This window comes from Bombina bombina, chromosome 4 (genome assembly GCF_027579735.1).
Source record: "Bombina bombina isolate aBomBom1 chromosome 4, aBomBom1.pri, whole genome shotgun sequence".
In the NCBI taxonomy this organism is placed as follows: domain Eukaryota; kingdom Metazoa; phylum Chordata; class Amphibia; order Anura; family Bombinatoridae; genus Bombina; species Bombina bombina.
Window position 1 is genome coordinate 854,175,003 of NC_069502.1, and position 26,857 is coordinate 854,201,859.

The 26,857-nt window shown below is 39.4% G+C and overlaps 1 protein-coding gene across 2 annotated transcripts in view; it reads left to right on the forward strand.

Moving 5' to 3' along the window:
- LOC128657293 (zinc finger protein OZF-like) overlaps positions 1-18,221 on the forward strand; it is a 40,606-nt gene extending 22,385 nt beyond the window's left edge. Inside the window, exons 6-8 of one of the 2 annotated variants that reach the window (XM_053711580.1) lie at positions 2,797-2,874; positions 5,309-5,416; positions 9,869-18,221. In XM_053711580.1, the coding sequence (XP_053567555.1) occupies positions 2,797-2,874; positions 5,309-5,416; positions 9,869-10,860 (1,178 nt within the window). In that variant the 3' untranslated portion in view covers positions 10,861-18,221. The remainder of the gene's footprint in view (positions 1-2,796; positions 2,875-5,308; positions 5,417-9,868) is intronic. The other variant, XM_053711581.1, reaches the window with a different exon arrangement.
- Positions 18,222-26,857: the final 8,636 nt, after the last annotated feature.

Consider the following 26,857-nt stretch of genomic DNA (forward strand, 5'->3'; position numbering starts at 1 on the left):
GTATTGGATCTTTATTTGAGATATATTTATTACTTTACAACATGCTTTTATCTGCTGGTATTGGGTTAGGCACCTTTTAAACTTTATATAGCAATCCCTTGTTAGGCTAAAAGTTAGGCAAGGACAGTTTGTATGTGCTCAATTGAGCAGGGCTGCATGCAATGTCTTTTTTAGATTCTTGCACTCATAATAGGAAACTAGGAGTGGATTTGTGGCATCTCTTACTATGGTAAATTATTTTTCTTTTTACAACACAGTAGTGAGTAGAGAAGTGATTGTGCATCATTGTATTTGCTTAGTAACTGGCACTGTAACACAGAATTGTGTGAATGGGTATGTGAGCAGAGTGTGTTTGTGTGTGTGTGCGTCAGTGAGCAGAGTATGTGTGCTTTATTCTCCAGGTAATCAACACATTTCAAAATAGCTGGTGCTTTAGTGCAGTTTTTCTCAACCAAGGTCCTTGAGTACCCCCAACAGGACAGGTTTTCATTATAGCTGAATCGTTGCACAGGTGAACTAATCAGCTAATCAGTAACAGTGGTTACTAACTTGCTCTCACCTATTAGCTGATTATTTCACCTGTGCACTAGTTCAGCTATAAATAAAACCTGCCCTGTTGGGGGTACTTGCGGCGTATAATATCTAGTGCCTCACTAGCGTCTGACCTCACCGCACGTCACTGGTCAGCCTATAGGAATGCAAGTTACGCCATTTTGAAACGACTACCTTGCATTCAACGTCAGTGTACGGCGGTGGCCGTATGAAGAGGATGCTCCGTGCAGGATGTCTTCCAGGATAGCTCTGCTCTGCGCCGCCGGGATGAAGATAGAAGACGTCCCCAAGATGGATGAAGGTGTCGCCATATGGATGAAGACTTTTTGCCATTTGGATGAAGATGGATGTCTGGACTTCAGGAACCGTAAGTAGATATGCTGGGGTTAGTGTTAGGTGTTTTTTTTTCAGATTAGGGCTTTGGGCAAAGTGTAAAAGAGCTGAATGTCCTTGTAAGGGCAATGCCCATACAAATGCCCCTTTAGTGGCAATGGGTAGCTTAGGTTTCTTTTAGAGGTAGGCTTTTTATTTTGGGGGGTTGGTTGGGTGGTGGGTTTTACTGTTGGGGGGACTTTGTATTTTTTTACAGGTAAAAGAGCTGTTTAACTTAGTGCAATGCCCTACAAAAGGCCCTTTAAAGGGCTTTTTTATTTTTATAGGGCTATTAGATTAGGTGTAATTGTTTTTATTCTTGATAATTTTGTTTATTATTTTTTGTAATCTTAGTGTTTTTAATTTTTCATAATTTAGTGTTTATTATTTTTGGTAATTTTAGATTTTTTACATTTTTTAGTAGTGTTAGGTTTTTTTAAATTTGTAATTTAGATTTTTTTAATTGGTAGTTTTTTTTTTCATTTTGTTAGAATAGTAATGTTAGGTTAATTTATAGTTTAAACTTAGTTTTTTTTTATGTCACATATAAGTTTTTATTTATTTTAAAATAGTTATATTGTAATTTTAATTTAAAGTTAGGGGGTGTTAGGTTTAGGGGTTAAGAGTTTAATTTAGTCTTATGTTTTTCAATGTGGGTGGACGGTGGTTTAGGGGTTAATAGGTTTATTTAGGTATCGGGGAGCAGCGGATTGGAGGTTAATAACTTTATTTCGTGGCAGCGATGTCAGGTAACGGCGGATTAGGGGTTTATAGCTTTTTATTAGTGGCAGCGATGTCGAGGGGCGCCGGATTAGGGGTGTTTAGACTATAGGTTTATGTTAGGGCGTTATGTTTAAATGTTACTTTCTTTTCCCCATAGACATCAATGGTATTGCGTTATGGCGATCTCCATTCTTCACATGCATAACGCACCATACCGCATAGCACAAGGAGGCTTTTCAGTAACTCGTAATGGCAGCGCTACGGAGAGTGATATAACGCAAGTTTTTTGGCGTTATTTTCGCACCCTGTTTAGCGCAAAACTCGTAATCTAGGTGTATATGAATTAATATAGGAATACATTAGAAACTGGTACTTTGCAATATAATGATACATTTGAATTGATGACTGTAGGGGAACATTATCTAATCTATGTGCATTTTAAGTTCTGAAATATGTTTTGAGGTGTATATGTTTCATACTAATACTTTCAAACTTTGCTGTATTTTAACGTAACATCTGAATTTTCAAATCTTTTTTTAAAAATAAAAAATGTTATGTTATCGATGGCTTTCAATATGCTCTGTATTAGGTGTATGGAAATTATAGTACCCATTACTATGTTAAAGATGAATTGCTTTTAGGGTAATATAAAATCCTAAACCATGAAATATTGTCTGCATTAAGGGCTAGATCAGAAATGGAGCACTAATATTTGCGGGCGCCCAATAAATAATCAGACATTACAAATGGTTGGTTATTGCTACCGCAAGCTTGTGGTAGCAATTCGTGCTTATAAAATTAACCAGAGATCAGATCTCTGGTTAATTTTATAAATGTCCACCAATTGCCCCCAAAATACAAAAAAGACATATAAATGTACAATTTGCTGCCATCGCTACACAACTTACCCCCTTTGCTACACTAGGTTCTCAAGCTGTATCTCACGCCATGAGAACGGGGCTCCCACAGGAGCCTATGGAAGTGCGATCTCGTGAACTCCATTGTGCTCAGCTTGTAATACCAGCGCACATTAGTGTGCACTGGTATCACTCAGTGGAGTGCAAATATCGCTTTTGCAAAAACGATATTTAGCTCTCTACTTGTAATCTGGCCCTAAATGTTCTGATATGACATTTATTACTGACGTAGATGTTATAACCGAAGATCTGAATGTAATGTGTCACCTGGAAGTTCCAAGGCAGGAAATGTGTTACAGCGGCAGTGCAGGTAAGTGCGCATGCGTGATGTGTCTTCTTTTTATGAAGTATTGTCTGGCTTTTGTAGTTTGTTGTCTGTAAGTACTGTACATTATATCACTAGTCAGGGTGTCACCTCAATCACACACTGAGTGTCACAGTACAATATAGCCTGGTACTCACCTGCTGTCACATTTCTAGTGTTTGGTTATATCAGCCCTGATCATATAATGACACCAAGCAGGAAGACCCTATACAGCTGCTGTCATTTATATCTGCCAGAGTATAATCATTGTGACATAATCAGTTGCGGATACACTGGTTGCATAAATTAATCCCACACCTCTATGTTATTTTTTAAGCTACTCATCTGTATGTTCTGTCTGTATATTGTGAGTTAAAGGATTTGAAAGACCATAAGGGAAGCATGCTCATATTATTTATTTTTAAATAGAACATTTTAAAAGGGACATTGTACTCTGCCAGGAAGCCACAGTATTAAACACAGAACCAACCAGACAGATGTAGAGAGCACAATACACATTTGCAAAAATGCAATATTAGTGATAATTACCCAGGTGAGAAGGGGCAACAATGATGACCATAGAAATTGTATGCGTTTGCAATAGTGTACACAGTCTACTTGCGTGTTGTAATTAGCTGTTCACATGGACACACACGTGCTGATACAGGGATGCGGCCCATTGGTGGCACATTTATTTTAGATACATTTAATAAGGAAGTCCATGAACCTTTCTGTAATATTGTATGTTTGTATAAAGTAATTAGGATTTGACTCTGTGGGTGTTTGTGTAGGAGCTTGTGTAGTGTTTCTGTGAATGTTTCCAGAGGCTGTTGGAATACTAGTGCTGTATTGTCCCCATGTCAGGTATAGAGGCAGTTATAAAACTAGTGCTGTATTGTCCTCATGTCAGGCATAGGGACTGTTGGAATACTAGTGCTGTAATAATCAGGTATAGGTGCTTTTGGAATACTATGCTGTATTGTCCCCTGACATGGGACTGTGGTACTACTAGTGCTGGATTGTCCCCATGTCAGATATAGGGTCTGTTTGAATTCTAGTGATTAGGGCGATTAAAAAAAATCCTCAGATGTAGCTGTACTGCATTGCTTTGTATGCGATTTTTTTGAAAACCAGCTCCATCTAGGGGTTGTTTTTAGCACACATTTGTGAAATGGCGGGTTTTACTTTCACTTTCTGCAAACAAGTTCTGTTTGTGATACCAGTAGCAGCCGATCAATCTATATCTAAAAGCAAAGCCCACGCAAGAGAGTGAAGAGGAGGTTAAGCCACTTACTTTTATTTCCCCCTATGGTCGTCTGCAGTCTGAAACTTAGGGTATGTAATCATTATGGAACCTCCCACACAACCTCCTGCTCTCTGAGAAAGGCTCAAATACATGGCAGATGCAGTTAACCCCACGGCTGCCAAAAAGGCTAAAACTGCAGTCCCCCTCTGCAAGCTAGCTGCTGGGTTAACTTCATCTACAATGTATTTGATATCAGCAAGGCACAGCATTTCTGAAAGGAGCAGCCCCCCACCCCTACTGCTATATTCCTGGACAGGAGCAGGGCTCTTTATCCATCAAGATAAAATGTTTAGAAAAAGAAGGGAAGAAAATCATAATATATATATATATATATATATATATTATTGTATGTTGTAACATATGAAACGCGTTTGACCTTAGCTGCCTGTCTTTTTTTAATATATGCCGTTACTTGTGTCACAGCTGTGATTGTTTTTGCTGTGAAGCAATAAATTCTGCATTTATCCACCTGCCTGTTTGGGGGCTCTTTATTGGCCGCTGCCTGCTGTCTGGGTGCATGGATCGTTGGCTGTCTCCAAATTAAACTTGCATGATTCAGATAGAGCATACCATTTTAAAACCCTTTTTAATTCACTTCTATTTTCAAATGTGCTTTGTTCTTTTGGTATCCCTTGTTGAAAATGAATATGCACATATCCTACACTAGTGGGAGCTAGCTGCTGATTGGTGTCTGCACACATTTGTCTGTTGTGATTGGCTAACTAGATGTGTTCATCTAGCTGCCAGTAGTGCAGTGCTGTTCCTTCAGCAAAGGATTAAAAGACAATGAAGCAAATTTGCTAATAGAAGTAAATTGGAAAGTTTGTTTAAATGGTATGTTCTATCCAAATCATGAAAGAAAATAATTAAGATAATTGAATGGTCTATAGTGAGATTTTAATAAGCAATGGAGAATGGGTTTTATTTTCACAAAACTCTATAATACTGTTTACTGTTGTGCTGATGTCATTACATGGAATGTTTCTTACTGATGTGACTGCTACTGGTGTAGGCTCAGGCGTATTTACCTTCAATTATACAAATTTTCACATTTTGTTTTCAACTATTTTTTAAAAAGATACTACAGAAATTGTAAAGAGTGATTTATTTATTTATTTTTATTTTTTTCTTCAGGTGAAAATTATGCTAAGATTTCATGTAACACGGAACAAATAGAAGATCAGTGGCAAAGAAATATAACAGAAGCTGCAGAGCAGGAAATATGTGACAATATAAGTACAGGTAGGTGTATGTGTGTGACGTGTCTGAGGGAAGGAGAGAATAGGTGAGTGTACATGTTTGACATATCTAAGGAAAGCAGGAAGCAGGGCACATGTGAGTGTACGTGTGTGACATGTCTGAGGAAAGCAGGGCACAGGCGAGTGTATATGTGTGACACAATAAAGGGATACAGGGCACAGGTGAGTGTATATGTGTGACACAATAGAGGGATGCAGGGCACAGGTGAGTGTATATGTGTGACACAATGGAGGGATGCAGGGCACAGGTGAATGTATATGTGTGACACTAGAGGGATGCAGGGCACAGGTGAGTGTATATGTGTGACACAATAGAGGGATGCAGGGCACAGGTGAGTGTATATGTGTGACACAATAGAGGGATGCAGGGCACAGGTGAGTGTATATGTGTGACACAATAGAGGGATGCAGGGCACAGGTGAGTGTATATGTGTGACACAGTAGAGGGATGCAGGGCACAGGTGAGTGTATATGTGTGACACAGTAGAGGGATGCAGGGCACAGGTGAGTGTATATGTGTGACACAATAGAGGGATGCATTGCACAGGTGAGTGTATATGTGTGACACAATAGAGGGATGCAGGGCACAGGTGAGTGTATATGTGTGACACAATAGAGGGATGCAGGGCACAGGTGAGTGTATATGTGTGACACAATAGAGGGATACAGGGCACAGGTGAGTCTATATGTGTGACACATTAGAGGGATGCAGGGCACAGGTGAATGTATATGTGTGACACAATAAAGGGATGCAGGGCACATGTGAGTGTATATGTGTGACACAATAGAGGGATGCAGGGCACAGGTGAGTGTATATGTGTGACACAATAGAGGGATGCAGGGCACAGGTGAATGTATATGTGTGACACAATACAGGGATGCAGGGCACAGGTGAGTGTATATGTGTGACACAATAGAGGGATGCAGGGCACAGGTGAGTGTATATGTGTGACACAGTAGAGGGATGCAGGGCACAGGTGAGTGTATATGTGTGACACAATAGAGGGATGCAGGGCACAGGTGAATGTATATGTGTGACACAATACAGGGATGCAGGGCACAGGTGAGTGTATATGTGTGACACAATAGAGGGATGCAGGGCACAGGTGAGTGTATATGTGTGACACAATAGAGGGATGCAGGGCACAGGTGAGTGTATATGTGTGACACAATAGATGGATGCAGGGCACTGGTGAGTGTATATGTGTGACACAATAGAGGGATGCAGGGCACAGGTGAGTGTATATGTGTGACACAATAGAGGGATGCAGGGCACAGGTGAGTGTATATGTGTGACACAATAGAGGGATGCAGGGCACAGGTGAGTGTATATGTGTGACACAATAGAGGGATGCAGGGCACAGGTGAGTGTATATTTGTAGAAAAATATATTGTTGGGATTGTCTTAGGTGAATTATGGATATCCACAAAGCTCCTCAAAGAAAACAGCTAATACTCCCAATAACTGTAATGTGTTTATAACATGGGTGCAATGATTGAGAAGCGCTAAAAGCTAATGTGGTTCTGTTCTTTCTTTATATTATGTTGTATATGGAATAATTCCCATTGGTTGAAATTAACACTTGATATATGTCTCCTATATTATTAATTAACTATTGTTATATATCATTGATTGCTAAAAGTTAATATATCTGTATACCTGTATACTTTTCTTCTGACGTGATTGATTATATACGTATACTAAGACTAAAAAAATAGGAATAGATACATGAATATCATTAGTAAATATTTCCTCATATATTCCTTCTATATATTTATGTCTCTGTTGTTATCAATTTTTAGCATATATAAAGAACGATACTATACAGTTGCATAAAATCTAACACTTTATCATATATAAAGAACGATACTATACAGTTGCATAAAATCTAACACTTTACTAAGTATATATTTGTGTTGGTTACATATAATAACATACAAATTATATAAAATCCATACAATAAAATTGAGTTGTGGCCACAACTCTGCCTTCAATTTGGAGGTCCGTTATGTTGATTTAAAAAATTTGTGTTGATTAAAAGTTTGTTGCTTTTGAAAACGCTATTATCCCATTGATATATCTTTCCATACAATTGTATTGCAGTGGTATTAATCAATTTGTCTTTGGATGTTAATAAATTACTCAGTTGATGTGTTGTTATAAATCCGTAATATTACACACAATTGATTTGACTTTCTTTTATAAGAATTTATGATACCCTCTTACCGGACCTCCGATGGCTTTACCTCCTTTTTTTCAATGCCTCCAAATTGAAGGTAGAGTTGTGGCCACAACACAATTTTATTGTATGGATTTTATATAATTTGTATGTTATTATATGTAACCAACACAAATATATACTTGCTAAAAATTGATAACAACAGAGACATAAATATATAGAAGACATATATAAGGAGATATATACTAATGATATTCATGTATCTATTCCTATTTTTTTAGTCTTAGTATACATATATAATCAATCACATCAGAAGAAAAGTATACAGGTATACAGATATATTAACTTTTAGCAATCAATGATATATAACAATAGTTAACTAATAATATAGGAGACATATATCAAGTGTTAATTTCAACCAATGGAAATGATTCAATATACAACATAATATAAAGAAAGAACAGAACCACATTAGCTTTTAGCGCTTCTCAATTATTGCACCCATGAGTGTATATGTGTGACACGTTAGAGGGATGCAGGGCAAAGGTGAGTGTATATGTGTGACACGTGAGAGGGATGCAGGGCACAGGTGAGTGTATATGTGTGACACAATAGAGGGATGCAGGGCACAGGTGAGTGTATATGTGTGACACGTGAGAGGGATGCAGGGCACAGGTGAGTGTATATGTGTGACACGTGAGAGGGATGCAGGGCACAGGTGAGTGTAAGTGTGTGACATGTCTGTGGGAAGGAGGGGATAGGTACATTTATGACATATCTAAGGAAAGCAGGGCACATGTGAGTGTACGTGTGTGACATGTCTGAGGAAAGCAGGGCATGTGTGAGTATAGGTGTGTTAATTATTTAAGAGAAGCCGGGCACAGATGACTGTATATGTGTGACACGTGAGAGGGATGCATGGCACAGGTGAGTGTAACTGTGACAAGTCTGTGGGAAAAGGAACAGGTGAGTATTTGTGTGTGACATGTCTTTGGGAAGTAGGGCACAGGTGAGTGTACGTGTGTGACATGTCTTTGGGAAGTAGGGCAGGCACATGTGAGTGTACGTGTGTGACATGTCTGAGGAAATCAGGGCAAATGTGAGTGTATGTGTGTGACACTTGAGATGGATGTAGGGCACATGTGTGTGACATGTCTGTTGGAAACAGGGCACAGATAGTGAATGTGTGGAAAATGTGAGGGTTGCATGGCACAGTTGAGTGTACGTGTGAGATGTGCCTGTGGGAAATGTCACAGGTGCGTGTGTGTGGCGGGTCTGTGGGAAACCCGGGCACAGGTGTGTGTACATATTAGTGAACATACACATCACACACGCACACAGAGCACAGGTTAGTGTACGTGTGTGATGTGTATGTTCACTAATATAGTTTATTTTACATATTACAGTATATATTACCTTTTATATAAAGTGATAATCTGGGCTTCATTACAAGTAAATAATATATGGCATAAATGCAACATTCTTAAACAATAAAACTGAATATTTTGCGCACATATACAATAAGCACTCATGTTTCATATTAAAGCACTTTTAAACTTAACCCTCTTTCCAGTGAGGTAAATGCTCTTAATAATCTTTAAGTAAACTCATTAACTGTGTGGTTTGATGTTATTTTGGAGATTTGTCACAAGTTGATATGCTTTTGGTTTAGCTATATTGGGGTCTGTAAGCCTTTTCAGCTAAATAATCCTCATAATCTATATGGTATAACAGAATTCCATGAGTAACACAGTTGGCTGGGGAGCTGCTGATTATTCCAGAAGGTGTAGTTAATACATGAATTAAATTATTCTCTCTGTTAAAGCATTTATATATTGCTTAGATATACTACACCACCTGGGGCCATTTTCTTTGTTTTTGTTGTTCTAGAGTCATCTTTCCTTTAACTACAAGCACACAAGCTGTAGTTATAAAGATTAGTTTATGGGCTGAAATAATTGTATTACTAAAAGTTTCTGTGAACACAATTTTTAAAGGACTAGATACATTAGGTAGAAAAACAACATTAATTTCTATTTAGTTTGGTCTTTGACTAAATGTGAATTCTTAGAAATAGTCCCTAATGTACAGTAAACTGCCCTTAAGCCTTAGCATAGAAGCTGTGAAAAGGTCTAGTGGTCACAGTGTCTTCTACAAGTGTAGGGGACTGACTAAATCAGAACCGTTTATATGATCTCATTATTAAATAATTATATAATTAATAACAATACTCCCATTGTGTTTCTTATTGACAGGTGAATTCACAAACTGCAATAATCCAAATCATAATCAGAGTGCAGATGCTTCTTTACATCTTCTTCAAAATCAAAGAAGCCACTTGGGAAATTTATGTTCTGAATGGGGGAAAAGTTTTCTTAAGAAATCACATCTTCTTAGACATCTAAAAATTCATACAGGAGAAAAGCTATTGTCCTGTTCTATATGTGGGGAATGTTTTAACCATAAAACAAATCTTGATGTTCATCAGAAAATTCATACAGGAGAAAAAGGATTTTTATGTTCTTACTGTGGGAAATATTTTACTCAGAAGTCACATCTAATTGATCATCAAAGAATTCACACAGGAGAGAAAGCATTTTCTTGTTCTGACTGTGGGAAATGTTTTACTCAGAAATCAAATTTTATTAAGCATCAGAAAATTCATACAGGAGAAAAAGAATTTTCATGCTCTTACTGTGGGAAATGTTTTACTCAGAAATCAAATCTTATTAAGCATCAAAAATTTCACACAGGTGAAAAGGGATTTTTATGTTCTGACTGTGGGAAATGTTTTACTCAGAAATCAGATCTTATTAGGCATCAGAAAATTCACACAGGAGAGAGAGAATTTTCATGTTCTGACTGTGGGAAATATTTTACTCAGAAATCACATCTTATTAAGCATCACAAAATTCATTTTACTAATGATCATCAGAGAATTCACACAGGAGAGAAAGCATTTTCTTGTTCTGACTGTGGGAAATGTTTTACTCAGAAATCAAATCTTATTAAGCATCAGAAAATTCATACACGAGGAAAAGAATTTTCATGCTCTTACTGTGGGAAATGTTTTACTCAGAAATCAAATCTTATTAGGCATCAGAAAATTCACAAAGGAGAGAAAGAATTTTCATGTTCTGACTGTGGGAAATATTTTACTCGGAAATCAACTCTTATTAGCCATCACAAAACTCATTTTACTCAGAAATCAGCATTTAACCTCCTAAGTGCAGAGGGTGATACGTAGTTGTCAGCCACACAATACCAAGACCCCCTGGGGCGTGCAGTTTTGGAGAAGTTTGAGGCCCTTTCTGCACCTCAAGCGTTTATGAGGTGACCCCGTGGTGGATTTGAATTAAATCACTAGTCATTAATTGCAAATTAAATAATGTTTTTCATTTTTAGAATGTATGTATGTATGTATTGAGTACTTGTAAAGCGCGGCTAATAACCTGTAAGGGTCTCAAGGCGCTGCTAATTTTATCGACCTCGGAAGGATGAAAGGTTGAGTGTACCTCACCGGGGATCGAACCTGCAACCCTTGGGATGCCACAGATCTCAGCCACAGTGCCTTAGCATGCTGAGCTATCTGTCCGGCTAGAATTTTTCCAGTTATATCAGACCATTACAGATTTGATTATATATCATTAGATATGCATAGATAGATCATTGAAATCAAAGGGACATTCATCACCAGAATTTTTGTTGTTTTAAAAGATAGATAATCCCTTAATTACCCATTCCCCAGTTTTGCATAACTAACACAGTTTGATACTTTTGCTTCAGCAGAGGCTTCTTTTGGGAGAAAGGTTCTTCAAGCAGTGGTGCCTTCTGTTTAGGTTAATTGTCTTGTCCCTCCCTTATCATCCATGTCCTCTAGCTTGGGTATTGGTTCCCAACAGTAATTAAGATGATCCGTGAACTCACCGTGCATTAGAAAGAAAACATAATTTATTCTTACCTGATAAATTTATTTATTTCTTGACACGGTGAGTCCACAGCCCGCCCTGTTTTTCAGACAGTTTCCTCTTCTATAAACTTCAGGCACCTCTGCACCTTAGACTAATTTATTTTCTCCTTTCCCTTTGGTCAAATGACTGGGGATTGTGGGTAGGGGGACTGGTATTTAACAGCTTTTGCTGTGGTGCTCTTTGCCTCCTCCTGCTGCTCAGGAGTGATATTCCCAACAGTAATTAAGATGATCCATGGACTCACTGTGTCAAGAAATAAATAAATTTATCAGGTAAGAATAAATTATGTTTTTTGACACACTCCTTATGGTGCATAAACAGCTAAATAACCCAATGGTCGGCCAATTGTGGCAGGTTAAACTCTGTATGCACTAAAATAGCCACAGACAAAATCATTCTATTTAGCCTGGATGTTTATAGTCTGCACACCGTAAAAAAAGCAAGAGAGCCGTATTGCTGCAGTAAAGAGAGCTTTGGATTAGTGTATTAGATAGACTGCAACTCAGAAGGGCGTTTTTGAAGAATTCCTACTGATTTCATTGTACCACAATTATTTATTGTTCTAAGATACCTTTTATTTACAAAAACAAGGTACTGACATGGAATCTAATGCTGCTCAAACATACACTAATATCTATATGAACACAATTGAAAAGAAGTATGTGTATGAGAACAAAATTTTCTTGAAGTATTCAGCCACATGGTGGCGCTATATAGATAAATTGTTTGGTGTGTAGTATGGTGACATTGGATCTCTTGAAATGTTTATTCAGGATTTAAACTGTAGTACTAACTCTATAACATTTACATTAACATGCAGTGAAGAATATGTTAACTTCTTAGATACAGCTGTCTACAGAGAAGGGGCATTTTAAAGATGGATTTGTTTACCAAGCCCACAGATAGGAATAGTATTCTACAGTTTGATAGTTTTCATCCTAAATGTATAATTAGTTCCCTTCCACTCAGTCAATTTGTAAGGGTTAGAAGAATAGTGACCAAACAGAACAGACTACAGAATAGACTTAACGGTATTGATGAGGCCTAATTTCAAGACCCTTTAAACACCTGTAGCTTTCCCCTTCTCCTTTCGACTCTGATATTGCACTGCAAATTAAATGACAAGCGCTTGGAGAACCGTCTTACACAACACACATAGAGATATGGTTTGCAAAACAGCTCTGATTTATTGTGTCAGGATGACCACTTTATATACTCTTCAAACATACATTGAAACACATAATCATTAGCTCATTTCTAAGACACAAAAGTACAGATGAGTCCTGTAAGTCGTATGTATCCTTGTCTTATATTCTTATGTCAATAGGTAAATTTATCACTGACATGACAAAGGAATAATGTAAAAATCTCAAAATACACTAATTAGATATATAGCTACATTTGACCTAAAGAAATTGTCTACATATCAGTATTTCTGCATGTAGCTCAAGAGTTCAAAAGTATATTAACAAGAAAACTGTGTGAAAGGTTATAATGTTTCTTGCTACATTTTGATATAATAAAGATACAATAAAAGATACAAAAGATACATTTGTAATTCAAGGTAATGAGATATACATAATGATACAATGTGTGTATATGATACCTAGATAACATAATATTCTTACAATGCCTCCTTTTATTCTGAAAGAATAACATATAATAAGGAGAAAAAGCTTATAGACTGATGTATGCCTCAGAAATCATCATGAGAATAGAAAAAGATAGGAGTTTACCTGAGAGTGAGGGTGTGATAGAGAGGGTAGACAGGATGAGAGGGTGGGAGGTCTTTGAGAGATTCAAGGGAAGGAGGGCGTTTGGGGGAACGGGATGGAATAATGGTCAGGTATTGGGTAATGGAAAGAAATGAAGTAGTAGCAGGTAACATAGCCATGTAAGATTGATCAGAGTGATCATTGTACGGTGCGAATTTAGTAGTGGGTGATGTAAATCTGTTAATAGCACACACACTTAGCTTAAACAATAGATATATTAGCAAAATAATAATAGCAATAATAATACCCATAATAATACGCATACCAAGGGAACCTATCCATGAGCCAAAACTATCAAAAGCACCATATGCTTGTTTACGTATTTTACTTTGGACCTCATGTAATTTATTTATGTCTTGATAATAAATATACAAGTCGTGCCTATTCTCGCACAACCCCCCCCCCTCTCTGCTGCTAGAAGATAGTCTAGTGCCATTCTGTTTTGGAGAGTGGTTTGTGCAATTTGTTCTTGTTTCATGCTAAGTGGTTCTATAGCATCAGTAGTGTAATTAAAAGCCTCATCTGTGAGTGTTGCAAAAAGATTTAGCTTATAATAAAGTCTAATAGATGCTGAAGGGACCCAGGATGCAGACCATATTTCATCATAATTGGCTTTAATAGTAAGGCCTGATGCAGATGAGTTTTTAAACGCTGCGCTTCCATGCTAGCAAATTTTATCATTGGGCAGTGTGGTGTGAGTGTGAATTGCAGGGATGATATATCCTAAATAGCATGGAGAGAAATGTGTACATGGTATCATCTTTACAGCCCATATTTCACATAACCAATAATAACCATAGTGTAAATTGGGTGTAGATGGACATAATGGATTTTTATGTAAGGGATAATGATGTTTGGTGGCAGCACCTGTATAAGTGACCATATTAGGTGCAGTTAGTTTAAACCAATCATAAATAATTTTGTGTATTGGATTTAATGTTATAGATGTATTATGGTAGAGAGAAAGATAAGTATTATCCCAAAGGTCAATACTGTTATATGTTCTATCTCTTATACCACCATTGTATGAAAATAACACAGTTGGGGGCCATTTGTCAATGATATCTGGGTTAAAAATAGAACCATTATGATTCCATGACATTATGGAGCCATTCTTAGCATAATTTATAAGATGTACTTTTAGTTTTTCTGATAAGTCCTTGGATGAATTACTGAACGTGAAATTGCACATAGTATGGGAGGTGATTAAATTATGTAAATCGTCAGTGTTGAGAGGGTGACCAAATATGGATATCCCCACTTCTCTCCATGAGGGGCATAGCCACAAACCCAGCATGGTTTTGTTTTATTAGTCACCTTATATAAGTTCACAGTGGTTTTAACAAAAGTATTGTCTTTTTCCATGATGTGAGATGTAGATCTCTTGACCTGCGGGAGTGAAGCACATTGGCTTTTGGAGTGTCATTATTATCATTGTGCAGGGACATACCAGGACTAGGGATTGAACTTGAACTGTAGGTTGGGACTCCAATGACTAACATAGCCACTAGGCTAGTGGCAGCACCAACAAGGACTGTTATGATTAACAAATAGATGACAGCTCGTCGGGTTGAACAGCGGGCACTGAAGGACCAGCATGTCAGGGTTTTTTCCCTGTTTTGTTTGCCATGTGCTGCTGGCAGCCATTTTACTCACCTCTCTTGCTGACTATGGTGCATTATGGGGATGCTGCTCATTTCCTGCACTTCCTTTTATGGCCAGACTGGTGTGCATCATCTGTGTGAGACAGGATGTAGTCTCAGAATTGTGATGTCATCACTTATTATTTAAAGGGCCTCTGTTCAGTATGCTTTGCCTTTGTGTTGTCTCAGACCTGTTTGTGAGAGTTCCTGTGTATTACCTCACTGTCTGACGTCCTTCCTGGTTCCTGATCCCTGACTTGTTCCTGACTCTGCTGTTTTCCTTATTCCTGATTCCAGCTCGTCTGACTATTCGCTTTGGCTCCTGACTCGGCTCGTCTGACTACCAGCTCTGGTTTTGACTCCTGGCTTGTTATTTGACTTGTGGACTTTTTATTTTTTTTTTGTTATTAATAAATTTGTGATTATTTTTGCACTTCTCGTCTCAGTCTGATTCCTGGCACCCTGACAAAGCGTCTGTCTTTCCATTCTGTGGGACTAGCATGATCCTGCTGGCATGGATCCATGTTGGGCTCTCGTCTGTAAGGATTGAGGTGCGTGTTACTGTGATGACCTCTGTGGGTGGTCCAAAAGGAGGATCCAGACTTTTATTCTTGTGCAATCGCTTTACCAGGACCTTGTCTCCAGGCTTGAAAGGGTGTGTCGGTGTACCTGAAGGGGATGGCAGCGTAAAAGATACATCACCATAGATACTGTTCAGTTTCTCCACAAGTTTTAAAACATATTCTCCCCTTACCACCTTTATGTTTGCACCAAGGAGTAGGAAATTGTCTACCCATTAAAATTTCAAATGGTGAATAACCAGTAGTGGCACTAGGGGTCATTCTGACTTCTGCCAATGCTGCAGGTAAATGTTAAGGCCAATTAGTAAAAGTGCCATCAGTTCCCTTCCTCAACGTTTCTTTTATAGTTCTTTTCATCTTCTCTACCTGACCTGAGGATTCAGGATGATATGGTATATGAAATTTCCATTCAATGGAAAGCAAAGTACAAACCTGTTGAGTTACTTGAGAGACAAATGGAGTACCTCTATCACTATTTATCTGTAGAGGGCAGCCAAACCTAGGTATAATTTCTTTACACAAAATTGTAGCTATGGTTTTAGCATTTTCTTTTGCTGTGGTGAAAGCCTCTACCCATTTACTGAATTGGTCTACAATAACCAATAAGTATTTTATGCCTCCATTTGCAGTAGGCATATGTGTGAAATCAATCTGTAATGTTTGCATAGGGCCATCAGGTAGCTGTAGATCTAATTTACCATGTATGGTACCTCCAGGATTATTTTGTGCACATGTTAGGCATCTACTTAATTGTGCATCTATTAGTGAGTGTAAATCATGTATTACATACCGTTGTAACATGTTGTGTTCTGTAAGACGGTTCTCCAATCGCTTGTCATTTAATTTGCAGTGCAATATCAGAGTCCAAAGGAGAAGGGAGAAGTGGAAAGCTACAGGTGTTTAAAGGGTCCTGGGTCCTGAAATTAGGCCTCATCAGGTATGAAAAACACATTTTTACAATAAGATTATCCATTGACTCTAATATAAAAGGAATTGAATAGACCAGGTAGCAATACATGTTAGAGGAAAAACAAAAAACCATAAAGAGAAGCGCCTAGTCTTTTTATGGATCACACGGAACATAATAAACATATTATGAGTATTCTTAAAGGGACAGTTTACTCAAAAAATGTATATCCTTAAATTTGTTCCCAATGATCCACTTTACCAGCTGGATTGTATTAAATTGTTTACAATATTTACTTTACCCTTATATTGGCATTTGAAATAGTTGAATTAGCCTGTGGTATCCCCACCTATTCTGAAAGTTTTTGGCTTTAGAGCCAAGCTATAAATAAGCTGTGTAAACACATCCAGCAGAATAAATTACACTCCCAGTGGGGTATAGCAGAGATAAGGTAATAAAATGTTAATTTTCCATTGCTCTCTCCAAGTATTGGTATTTGGTTTATGTACAGATAAATGAAAAAGGAGCAGGTATATGTACACAATCTGATAAAGTAATGAGATCTGATTATACCTACAAGCTCAACCGATTTTATTAGGTTGTGGCTTCAAAACACAAAATCAGCTAATTCATATACACAGATAAACCTTAAAAAGCAAATTCTCATACATTTTATATTCTGCAACTGGTAAAAAAAAAGTAATTGGCAACACATTAAGGGAAAAACAATTTTACATTATACTGTCCCTTTAAGCAATATTGGCCGATATTACAGAAATTGAATCCTAATGTTTCTGATGTCCATGTGGGAGGATTTATATTGGGTAGACCACCCGTATCTTATCTTGATAAGCGTAGGGTGAAACGCGTCGAAAGCTGTGGTTTTTATTCACTTTGGAAATCTGTATACTACTTTCTTTTAAGAGACGCTTTAACCCGGGTTATTTGCTCTTGTAATATTCCACCAAGTCTGTGGCCTGCGTGGCACTAAGTGCAGGTGAAGATTGCGAACCATTCTCATAGAGAAGTTTGTTTCACTTTGCTTCCTCCTTATTGCAATATTGGTATATCGTAAAAAATCAGAACGGACAGATTGTTGGGCAAAGACAAGCCTCCCGAGTTTCACCCGTGACGTCAGACGCCAGAGTCACGTGGGGTGAACTCGCGGTTGTAAGTATACTTCCAGCCGAACGATACAGATCAATTCCCCAGGGACATGGGAGCTAAGGTATGAACTAAGTAACAGGAACTGTTTACCGGATTATACAGACACAGGTAATCTTATTCCAAATACTGGAACCGATAAGATCACTATACTCTCCAAGTTGGGATTGTGAAAAGAAAACTTTTTGGATCTAAATATACAGTATGTGGTATTGTCAGAAAGACTTTTATTAGCTATTCACAAATATATGTGGCTTTGTCAGAAAGACTTTTATTAGCGGTACACTAATAACCATTGTTGTGCATAATTTGTACTTAACCACACCAGGTCAACAGTATAAGCTGAATTTTGTAACTTAGTAACGACACTATTACTTGTATAGTCAATTTTACTTTTTGTTGCCAATTTTAAATCTCTTTGATGCATATTGAATTTCTGTGTACACACATACTTAAGGGAGACGTCCCTGTTTTTATTGTTCTAAGTGAATTCTTATTTTTCACACATAACCTGCTCTATATCAAAGATATTTTTTACTACATTAAAACATACATTTTTTATCCTTTTCCTACTTTGTGTTCATTTGGTCTTAAATAATAGGAAACTTCTTTTATAAATCCTAGAAGGGCTGAATATATACTCACCGCTTTGAGCCGATAAAACTGTCTCTATCACTGCTGCAAATTTTGGCCGATATATGGCTTTCCCATTATTTGCTATCCCAGGAGAGTAGAAATAATGTTTGACCAAAGAGAGTCTTATAAATATATTTGCTAATTTTGGCTGAAATATATCATTTCGAAATCTTAAGCAATTAGCTCCCTTACTACCCTTTATTTATATAAATACAGCCTCAAATAGAATAAAGGAGCTGTTCAATCCTCTGTAAGGTGTTTGATATCTAGACCCTAGCGCTTTACTGAATCCCCTCTATCTAGATCACCCGTAAGTTCAGGGCACGTGTTACTGAACAGAAAAGTAACATAAGATGTAAAAATATGGAAGCACCGGTTTCTTTGCATTATTTTAGAACATGGTCATAATGTGAGGCAGATGCAGTTCCAAATTATATTTTAACACTCACAGTAGCACAGCACTTCTGTCAGGTGCACACCAATATAAAGGTGCTGTATACCTTTGCAATCAATTTTTCACAGACGGCATCACCTTCCAACAGATAAAGTCTTTATTCTATCATACCAGGATTACAAAAATGTGACGTTTCGGGTACAAAACCCTTAATCATACATAGCTACAAACTTACAAGTGCACCCTTATATAGGCCCACCTACACTCAGGTGTTTAATTTACACCTCTGTACAACACCACCTAGTGGTAACATAGTATAAAAATGTAAATCCATCGGGGGCGGAGCTACGCCGTGCTGGGACATGGACGTTCTGTAAAAAGCTCCGGAGCTGCCGGGAACATGAAGGCACTTTAATTGGCATACCTGGGGGCCAGTCGGATCATCTTTTATCTAAATGAGGGGAGAATTACTTCTGGCGCTACTTACCACCTAACAGATACTACCGGAGCCGGACTCCCCATTCTACACGGAGTGCTCTGCTGCAGCGGAGGTGACGGCCGCCATCTTGCCGAGAACCTTACCCATATATTCCGGTCTCACTACATCACCGCGACCGGTCTGGAGTGGGGCCACAGAGTAACCCCTCTTAAGTGAGGGGATCGTCCGGAGCGCTGTCGCGGTACACTCTGCCGCGGAAAGGAGAAGAACGGGCTGTCTCTCTGCCCGCCACGTGGGATACACAGGTACAGTCCTAATCTTACAGCAATCAAGCTAAGGAGTGAAGGGGGGCTCATAGGGACAAACCTGCCTGCCACCTTTTATTAATCTGCACTAAACAGGTCACTCGATCCACCCCGGGGCCTGTCCCGTGTACCGGCCTTTTACTCCGCCTGCTAGCAAATCTGTACAACGGATCTGGCACATAAAGACACACTCTCTCTGTAACAGTGTTCCCCGGGAGAGGGGGTGGGCTGCTGTCTTTGGGCTACATATAAATTAACACAGAGCCCCATCTTCACCCGTAACTCCTTTATTCTTGCTCCGGTGTGGTCTGGGGCCAGGGTCTGTGATCTGCCTGAAATAACGAGTGGTGCCATTCTCCTTAACCATATTATAGCAGCAGTTCTTCCTTGCAGCTTAGACTGCGTACTGGACTTTGAAATTACTTTTGTGCATTAAATTAAAAGGACTTCAGTGTTTTTAGGTTCTTTCCCTCCACCTAGCTCATTTGCCTCAATATGGCGAGCAAGAAGGGCCATAAATCAGACAAACAGAACAAGCCCTCACTGACTGTACCTTCAGTTTCTGCATTTTTTCAATTACAAGAACCTAGTAATCCAGACTCTGACCTATCTCAGGAAGCTACTGCCACTACAGTCACAACCCCTGTCATGCAGGACCCACTCCAATCAATACAGTCTCAGATTGCCGGTCTCCCATCCAAATCTGATATTGAGTCGCTTAAAAAATTCATAAAAGATGAAATCAAGGACTTGAAGAAAGACCTAAATGAACTAGGTTCCAGAATGGAATTTCTTGAAGAGGGTCAGGATCACCTCAATAACGTAGTCAGCACTAACACCCGCCAACTCAACATACACGATTCCATGATTCAGAATCTGACCGATAAAATTGAAGACCTTGAGAATAGAGGGAGAAGGAATAATTTGCGCCTGAGGGGTATCCCAGAAGAAATCTCTCAAGACCAACTTAAAGCCTACGCAACTGAATTGTTCCACTTTCTCTTACCCCAGGCCTCGACCCTGCAAAATTAGGACATTGAACAAATTCACAGGGCTCTACGACCACCTGCTAGACCCCCAGCCCCCCCTCGGGACGTTATCCTTAGATTTTTTAAATATACCACCAAGGAAGACATCTGGCAGGCCGCAAGAGTGAGGCGGTCTATTCAATTCAGAAGCCACAACATACAGATTTTCCAGGACCTATGCCCTCAGACTATACAGCGCAGGAGAGAAGTCCGCTTTATAACCAAAACCTTACAAGAGCATAATATACGATACAGGTGGGGCTTCCCCTTCAGCCTTATTATCTCCCACAATGGGGCCCAAATTATCTACAAAAGTTTCTCTGACTTAGAGGACATTTCCAGGAAGCTCAATCTGTCATTTGACCCACCCGCGGATAAGGTGCTAGACATCCCACCTCGGTCAGAAAGAATGGAAGAAGGCTCTCCAAAAGAACAGAGACCCCTCTGGTCAAAAGTTGCCTCCAAGCGGCGCAAGACCGGCCCGCCTTCTGCGGCCACAGACTCTTGAATCATATCTCACTCCTGATCCGGATATGAAAATTACATGGGGCACCAGGCTCCTTCGGATCCACTCCACACTACACGGCCTAAAACCTACTACTTCTCCACCTATCTGGCAGGTTTAGAGCATGATGTATGTTCCGCTGATCCAGTGGTATGTTAATGACTCATATCTGTTGTTTATTTTTCAAGTTTCCCCCTACCGCCCAGCTATTTGAACTAAACCCGATTTGGCTACCCAGTTTATGCCAAATATTTACTTTTCATCTAGAAGCATGCCTCACCAGCACCCTGCATCATTCTTCCCCCCAGTTGATGCATTTCATGATTCTCTCATGCATCCCTTGTTTGTACAGAGGATCTTGTTTTGGTTTCTGTTTTTGTTTTATGCTTTTTATTATGTTCATGTTCAAATGTATTGCCTCACATATTGTTGTTTGTATTATTACTGTATATTCCAATTCCACCACTTGCTTCACTGCCTGTACCAATGGTATTCTTTTGTTTAGAGACAGTCATCCTTACAATATGGCCTCCCACCAGATTGTCACGCCTCCACGGTCCTTACCTGTCTTATTTAGACCCCCTCCCTTTCAACCTGAGCTTAAATATTTACTTTATGTCTATAGCCAGGCTACCCAGGCTTTCTCAGGGGTTTGGGAGTGCCTTCTGACAGTCCAACCTTTGTCCCCACTACTGTATACGTCTCACCAGATCCTAACTTTCCACTCCCCCCTTTGCCATGGTTGATAATTCTGGATCTTTAAAAATTCTATCTCATAATGTCAAAGGGCTAAATATTCCCCAAAAGAGAAGTAGGGCTTTAAGAGACTATCAGAAACTTAAATGCGACATTGTCCTACTTCAAGAGACTCACTTTAGGAAAGGTAGGGAGCCCCTTCAGTCACTGAGAAGATTCGGCCAGGTTTTTCTATCCTCACATTCCTCAAAACACAATGGTGTAGGCATTCTTATTCGGAAACAAACCCCCTTCCACCTTACCAACATTTTTAGAGATAGGGAAGGCAGACTTGTAGTAATTACCGGCAGACTTTTTAATAAAACTATTACCATAGCTAATATTTATGCCCCCAACTCAAATCATGCCCAATTTTATGCCCAGTCCTGCAGTACTGTTTCTGAAATGGCCAGGGGGGCCCTGATCATGGGGGGAGACTTCAATTTAGCACTTGACCCCACCTTAGATTGCTCCTCAGGGAGATCCGCGATACCACAGAAGACTCTAAACTTAGTAAAGTCAAACATATCCAAATTAAACCTGCACGACACTTGGAGGATTTTCCACCCACTTGTTAAAGACTACACATTTTACTCTTACCCACACCAACTTTACTCTCGTATTGACTATCTCATGATAGATGTAACCAGCTTAGCTCTAGTCCAATCTACTGAAATTATGCCCATAACTTGGTCTGACCACGCCATGATTAGCTGCATGGTCAATTGGCCTACTTCTCCTAGACGTGAACATACTTGGAGACTTGATGAATCACTACTATCCGACCCCCTGATCAAAATCCAGATTCAGGGAAACCTCGAATCTTACTTCTCCACAAACTCCACCCCTAACATGTCCCCACTCTCGATATGGGAGGCCCACAAATGTGTAGTGAGAGGAGACTTCATAGCGATAAAAGCAGCTAGGGACAGACAAAACTCAATAATCCTCAAAAATCTAGAAGAATTAGATAAGTTACAGGATATCCACAAGAGATACCCCAAGGCCCACTCACTGCTCGAACAGATACAACATAAACAAAGCCAATTGTCCCTTATTTTGGGTCTCGAGGCCAAACGTAGAGCCCTCTTAAGAGACGATTCTATGAAGGGGGTAATAAACAGGGGAGACTGCTAGCTAGACTCCTACGTAGTAAAGCCTCTAAAAACTACATTGCATCAATTAAAGACACTGGGGGCAAGACCCGGTTCACTTCTCAAGACATAGCCAATAGCTTTAGGACTTATTATGAGGATCTATACAATCTAGATAGAACCTCTACCCCTCCCTCGCCCTCTGGCATCTCACGATACTTAGCTTCACTCCAACTCCCATCCTTAACTGACGAACAGAGATCTAACTTGGATTCACCCTTCTCACTAAAAGAGCTCCGTACAGCCATCCTATCTTTCCCCTCAGGCAAAGCCCCGGGGCCAGATGGTTTCGGCCACGCCTATTATTCTAAATTTATTGACATCCTAGCTCCCCCCATGCTAGCCCACTTCTCTGACATCGATAATAATAAATACTTTCCCCCGCAATCCTTACAAGCCCATATCACCGTAATCCCGAAACCAAACAAGTCCCCTGACCTTATCCCCAATTATAGACCAATCTCCCTCCTAAACGTTGACATTAAAATATTTGCCAAAATGATTTCCATCAGACTCAACCAAATTCTTCCCCTTCTAATCCATCAGGACCAAGTTGGGTTTATCCCCCACAGAGAGGCGAGGGACAATACGGTTCGCAATCTCCACCTTATGTGCCATGCTAAAGAGCAGGGCCTTCCCGCAGTCTGGCTTTCCACCGACGCGGAGAAGGCCTTTGATCGGGTTAGGTGGTCTTTCCTCAGAGCTACCCTTCAAACTATGGGCCTAGGAGATTCTATGCTACATAGGATCTTTGCCCTCTATAATAGCCCCAATGCCCGCATTTCCCTAAATGGCATTCTCTCCCCGCCCTTCCAGATTACAAACGGTACAAGACAGGGGTGTCCCCTATCCCCTTTATTGTTTGTATGTCTCCTGGAGACTTTCGCCACGAGAATTAGGCAAAACCCAGAGGTTGAGGGAATCCAGATAGAGGATCAGACCTATAAATTGTCTCTGTTTGCAGATGACATTTTGTTCTCCCTTACCAATCCAGCCAGATAAATCCCTCCCCTCCTGGAAGAGCTAGCCCTGTTTAACAAATTGTCGAACTTCCTTATTAATCATTCAAAGTCAGAATACCTTGGAGTCTCCATGACACCCAACATATCCCGACAGATCGAACTCTCCTGCCCCTTCCGCCAATGTAAATATTCCCTTAAGTATCTAGGCACTCACTTATCAGACGACTTTGATTTATTGTACAAGCTAAATTATATTCCTGCCAAAATCTCCTTGGAGAGGGAGCTCTCCTCATGGCACTCAAGGCATCTCTCTTGGATTGGTAGAATAAATTCAATAAAAATAACGGCTTTTCCCAGACTCTTATACCTCCTGCAAGCCCTCCCTATACCCCTTCCCCCCCGATTCCTCTCCAATATTCAAAGACTATTCCATTCTTACATTTGGAAGGGCGGCCCTGCCAGAATCAATACCAAGACTATGTTGACCCCCCGTATCCATGGGGTTTGGGGGTTCCAAACTTGGATCTTTATAGACATTCTATCTTTATCCAAAGAATTATGGACTGGAGGATCCATAAGAATCAGAAGAGGTGGGTCTACCTTGAGGAACAACTCAATAGAGATGTAAACCTCCATTCCATTAGCTGGTCTTTCCACGGGGAGGGGCTCACTAAAGATATTAAAAACCCGATCACTCAGGAGACCCTGACTCAATGGGGCATAATTAATAGAAGCAACCCCTACATTTCCTCAACCCCATCCCCGCTCACCTCTCTAATTTATAATACTGAATTTTCCTTGAAAGACCTGGGAGTGTATCACTCTGGCCCAACCCCCCCCCCCCCCGATGTCTCTTTACACCACATGGTTGACAATGAAAATATACATACACGTGAAAAATTGATCGAGTTAGGGTATATTTGGGCTCAGAACTGGTATAACTATAGAAGAGTCCACCATTACATTTCATCCCATAAACAACACCTTAACATGGTGATACCAATGACAAATCTAGAGAAACTACTGGCCTCTGCCACCCCTCTTGGCCACACCTTATCTAAAATCTACTCAATCCTAACCCAGCCCCCCCCCCGGGTTTCCTTCCCCGCTCTCTTGAGTCCTGGGAGAGTGAACTTGGAATCACCATCCTTCCCCAGACAGCCATATCTATTTTCACTAATACTAAATCTTCATCTGTTTCGGCGGGATTACTAGAATTGAACTATAAAATTCTCCACAACTGGTACCTTACCCCTCGACGCTTACATAAATTTTATCCCTCATCAGGGAACCGCTGCTGGCGTTGTGGCCATGTAGGAAGTGGCATGGGCCACATGTGGTGGTGGTGCAATGGTGTGAACCAATTCTGGAGATCCATAATCGCAGAGATAGAGACAATCTTTCAGAGGCTACTTCCTCTTGACCCGCTGGTATTCCTCCTTAACAAATACATTAAACTCCCATCCAAATCCCATAATATCCTTTTCCGTATTTTCTTAAACAGCGCTAAATCTTTGATCGCCAAAAACTGGAAATCACAAGATTCCCCAGACCTAGTCATGTGGAGAAATAAGGTGACTGACTTTCTAGAATTAGAGGAATATAGGTTTTTTTAGACTGGACTCCAGGGACGTGTTCATTACTGCCAAAGAAATATGGGACCAATATATTAACCCAGTTTGAGCTCAATGCCATCTCCTTCTACCCAAGTTTCACCTTTACCTAACTCTCACTGGACATGGAGGCGCTGACACTTCATTAAAATTTATATTTGTATGACATATCTTGGTACTCCTGTGATAATGACATAGCTGAATACCCCGGCCTGATAGGCCCTCTTTTGTTGTTGTTGTTTTTTATTTTTCTCTCTACTTTTATTATTTTCTTTTCCTTTACCCAATCAGTACGTTCCAGGTACTGCAAATATGTTCTTTGTAAACATCATTGCCTAACTTGTCTCGTTACTTCTTTTATTTTTGCAAATTTGTTATCTATTCTGGAAATATTTCAATAAAAAATTTTGGATTAAAAATGTAAATCCATCACCTTTGTTACATTTAAAGTACATAGTGCAAATCGGACATTATTTTTAAAAACAATTGGCTAGATTATGAGTCTTGCGTTATGAGTAAAAAAGCAGCGTTAAGCCTCATAACGCTGCTTTTTTACTACCGCTGCTATTACGAGTCTTGCAGATTTAGGGGCACCGCACCCTTTTTTGGCCTTACCGCAAATCAACTTACGCAAATTGTGTATAGTCTTTTTTTTCTATGGGACTTCCATAGCGCCGCTATTACAAGCTTGTCCTGGGAGACCAAAAAGTGAGCGGTATACCTTATCCCGTCAAGATTCGTAACGCATTCTAAAGTCAGAGTTTTACATTACAACGCTGTAGCATAAAACTCATAACTAAAGTGCTAAATAGTAAACTAACACCCATTAACTACCTATTAACCCCTAAACCGAGGCCCTCCCGCATCATAAACACTATAATAAAATTATTAACCCCTAATTTGCCGCTCCCGACATCGCCGCCACTATAATAAACATTAACCCCTAAACCGCCGTACTCCCGCCTCGCAAACATTAGTTAAATATTATTAACCCCTAATCTGCTGTCCCTAACATCGCCGCCACCTATCTTCATTTATTAACCCCTAATCTGCCACCCCAACATTGCCGCCACTATGCTAAATTTATTAACCCTAACACCCCCTAACTTAAATATAATTAAAGTAAATCTAAATAAAAACCTACTATTAATAACTAAATAATTCCTATTTAAAACTAAATACCTATAAAATAAACCCGAAGCTAGCTACAATATAACTAATAGTTACATTATAGCTATCTTAGATTTTATTTTTATTTTACAGGCAAGTTTGTAATTATTTTAACTAGGTAGAATAGTTACTAAATAGTTATTAACTATTTACTAACTACCTAGCTAAAATAAATACAAATTTACCTGTAAAATAAAACCTAACCTAAGTTACACTAACACCTAACACTACACTACAATTAAATAAATTACCTAAATTAAAT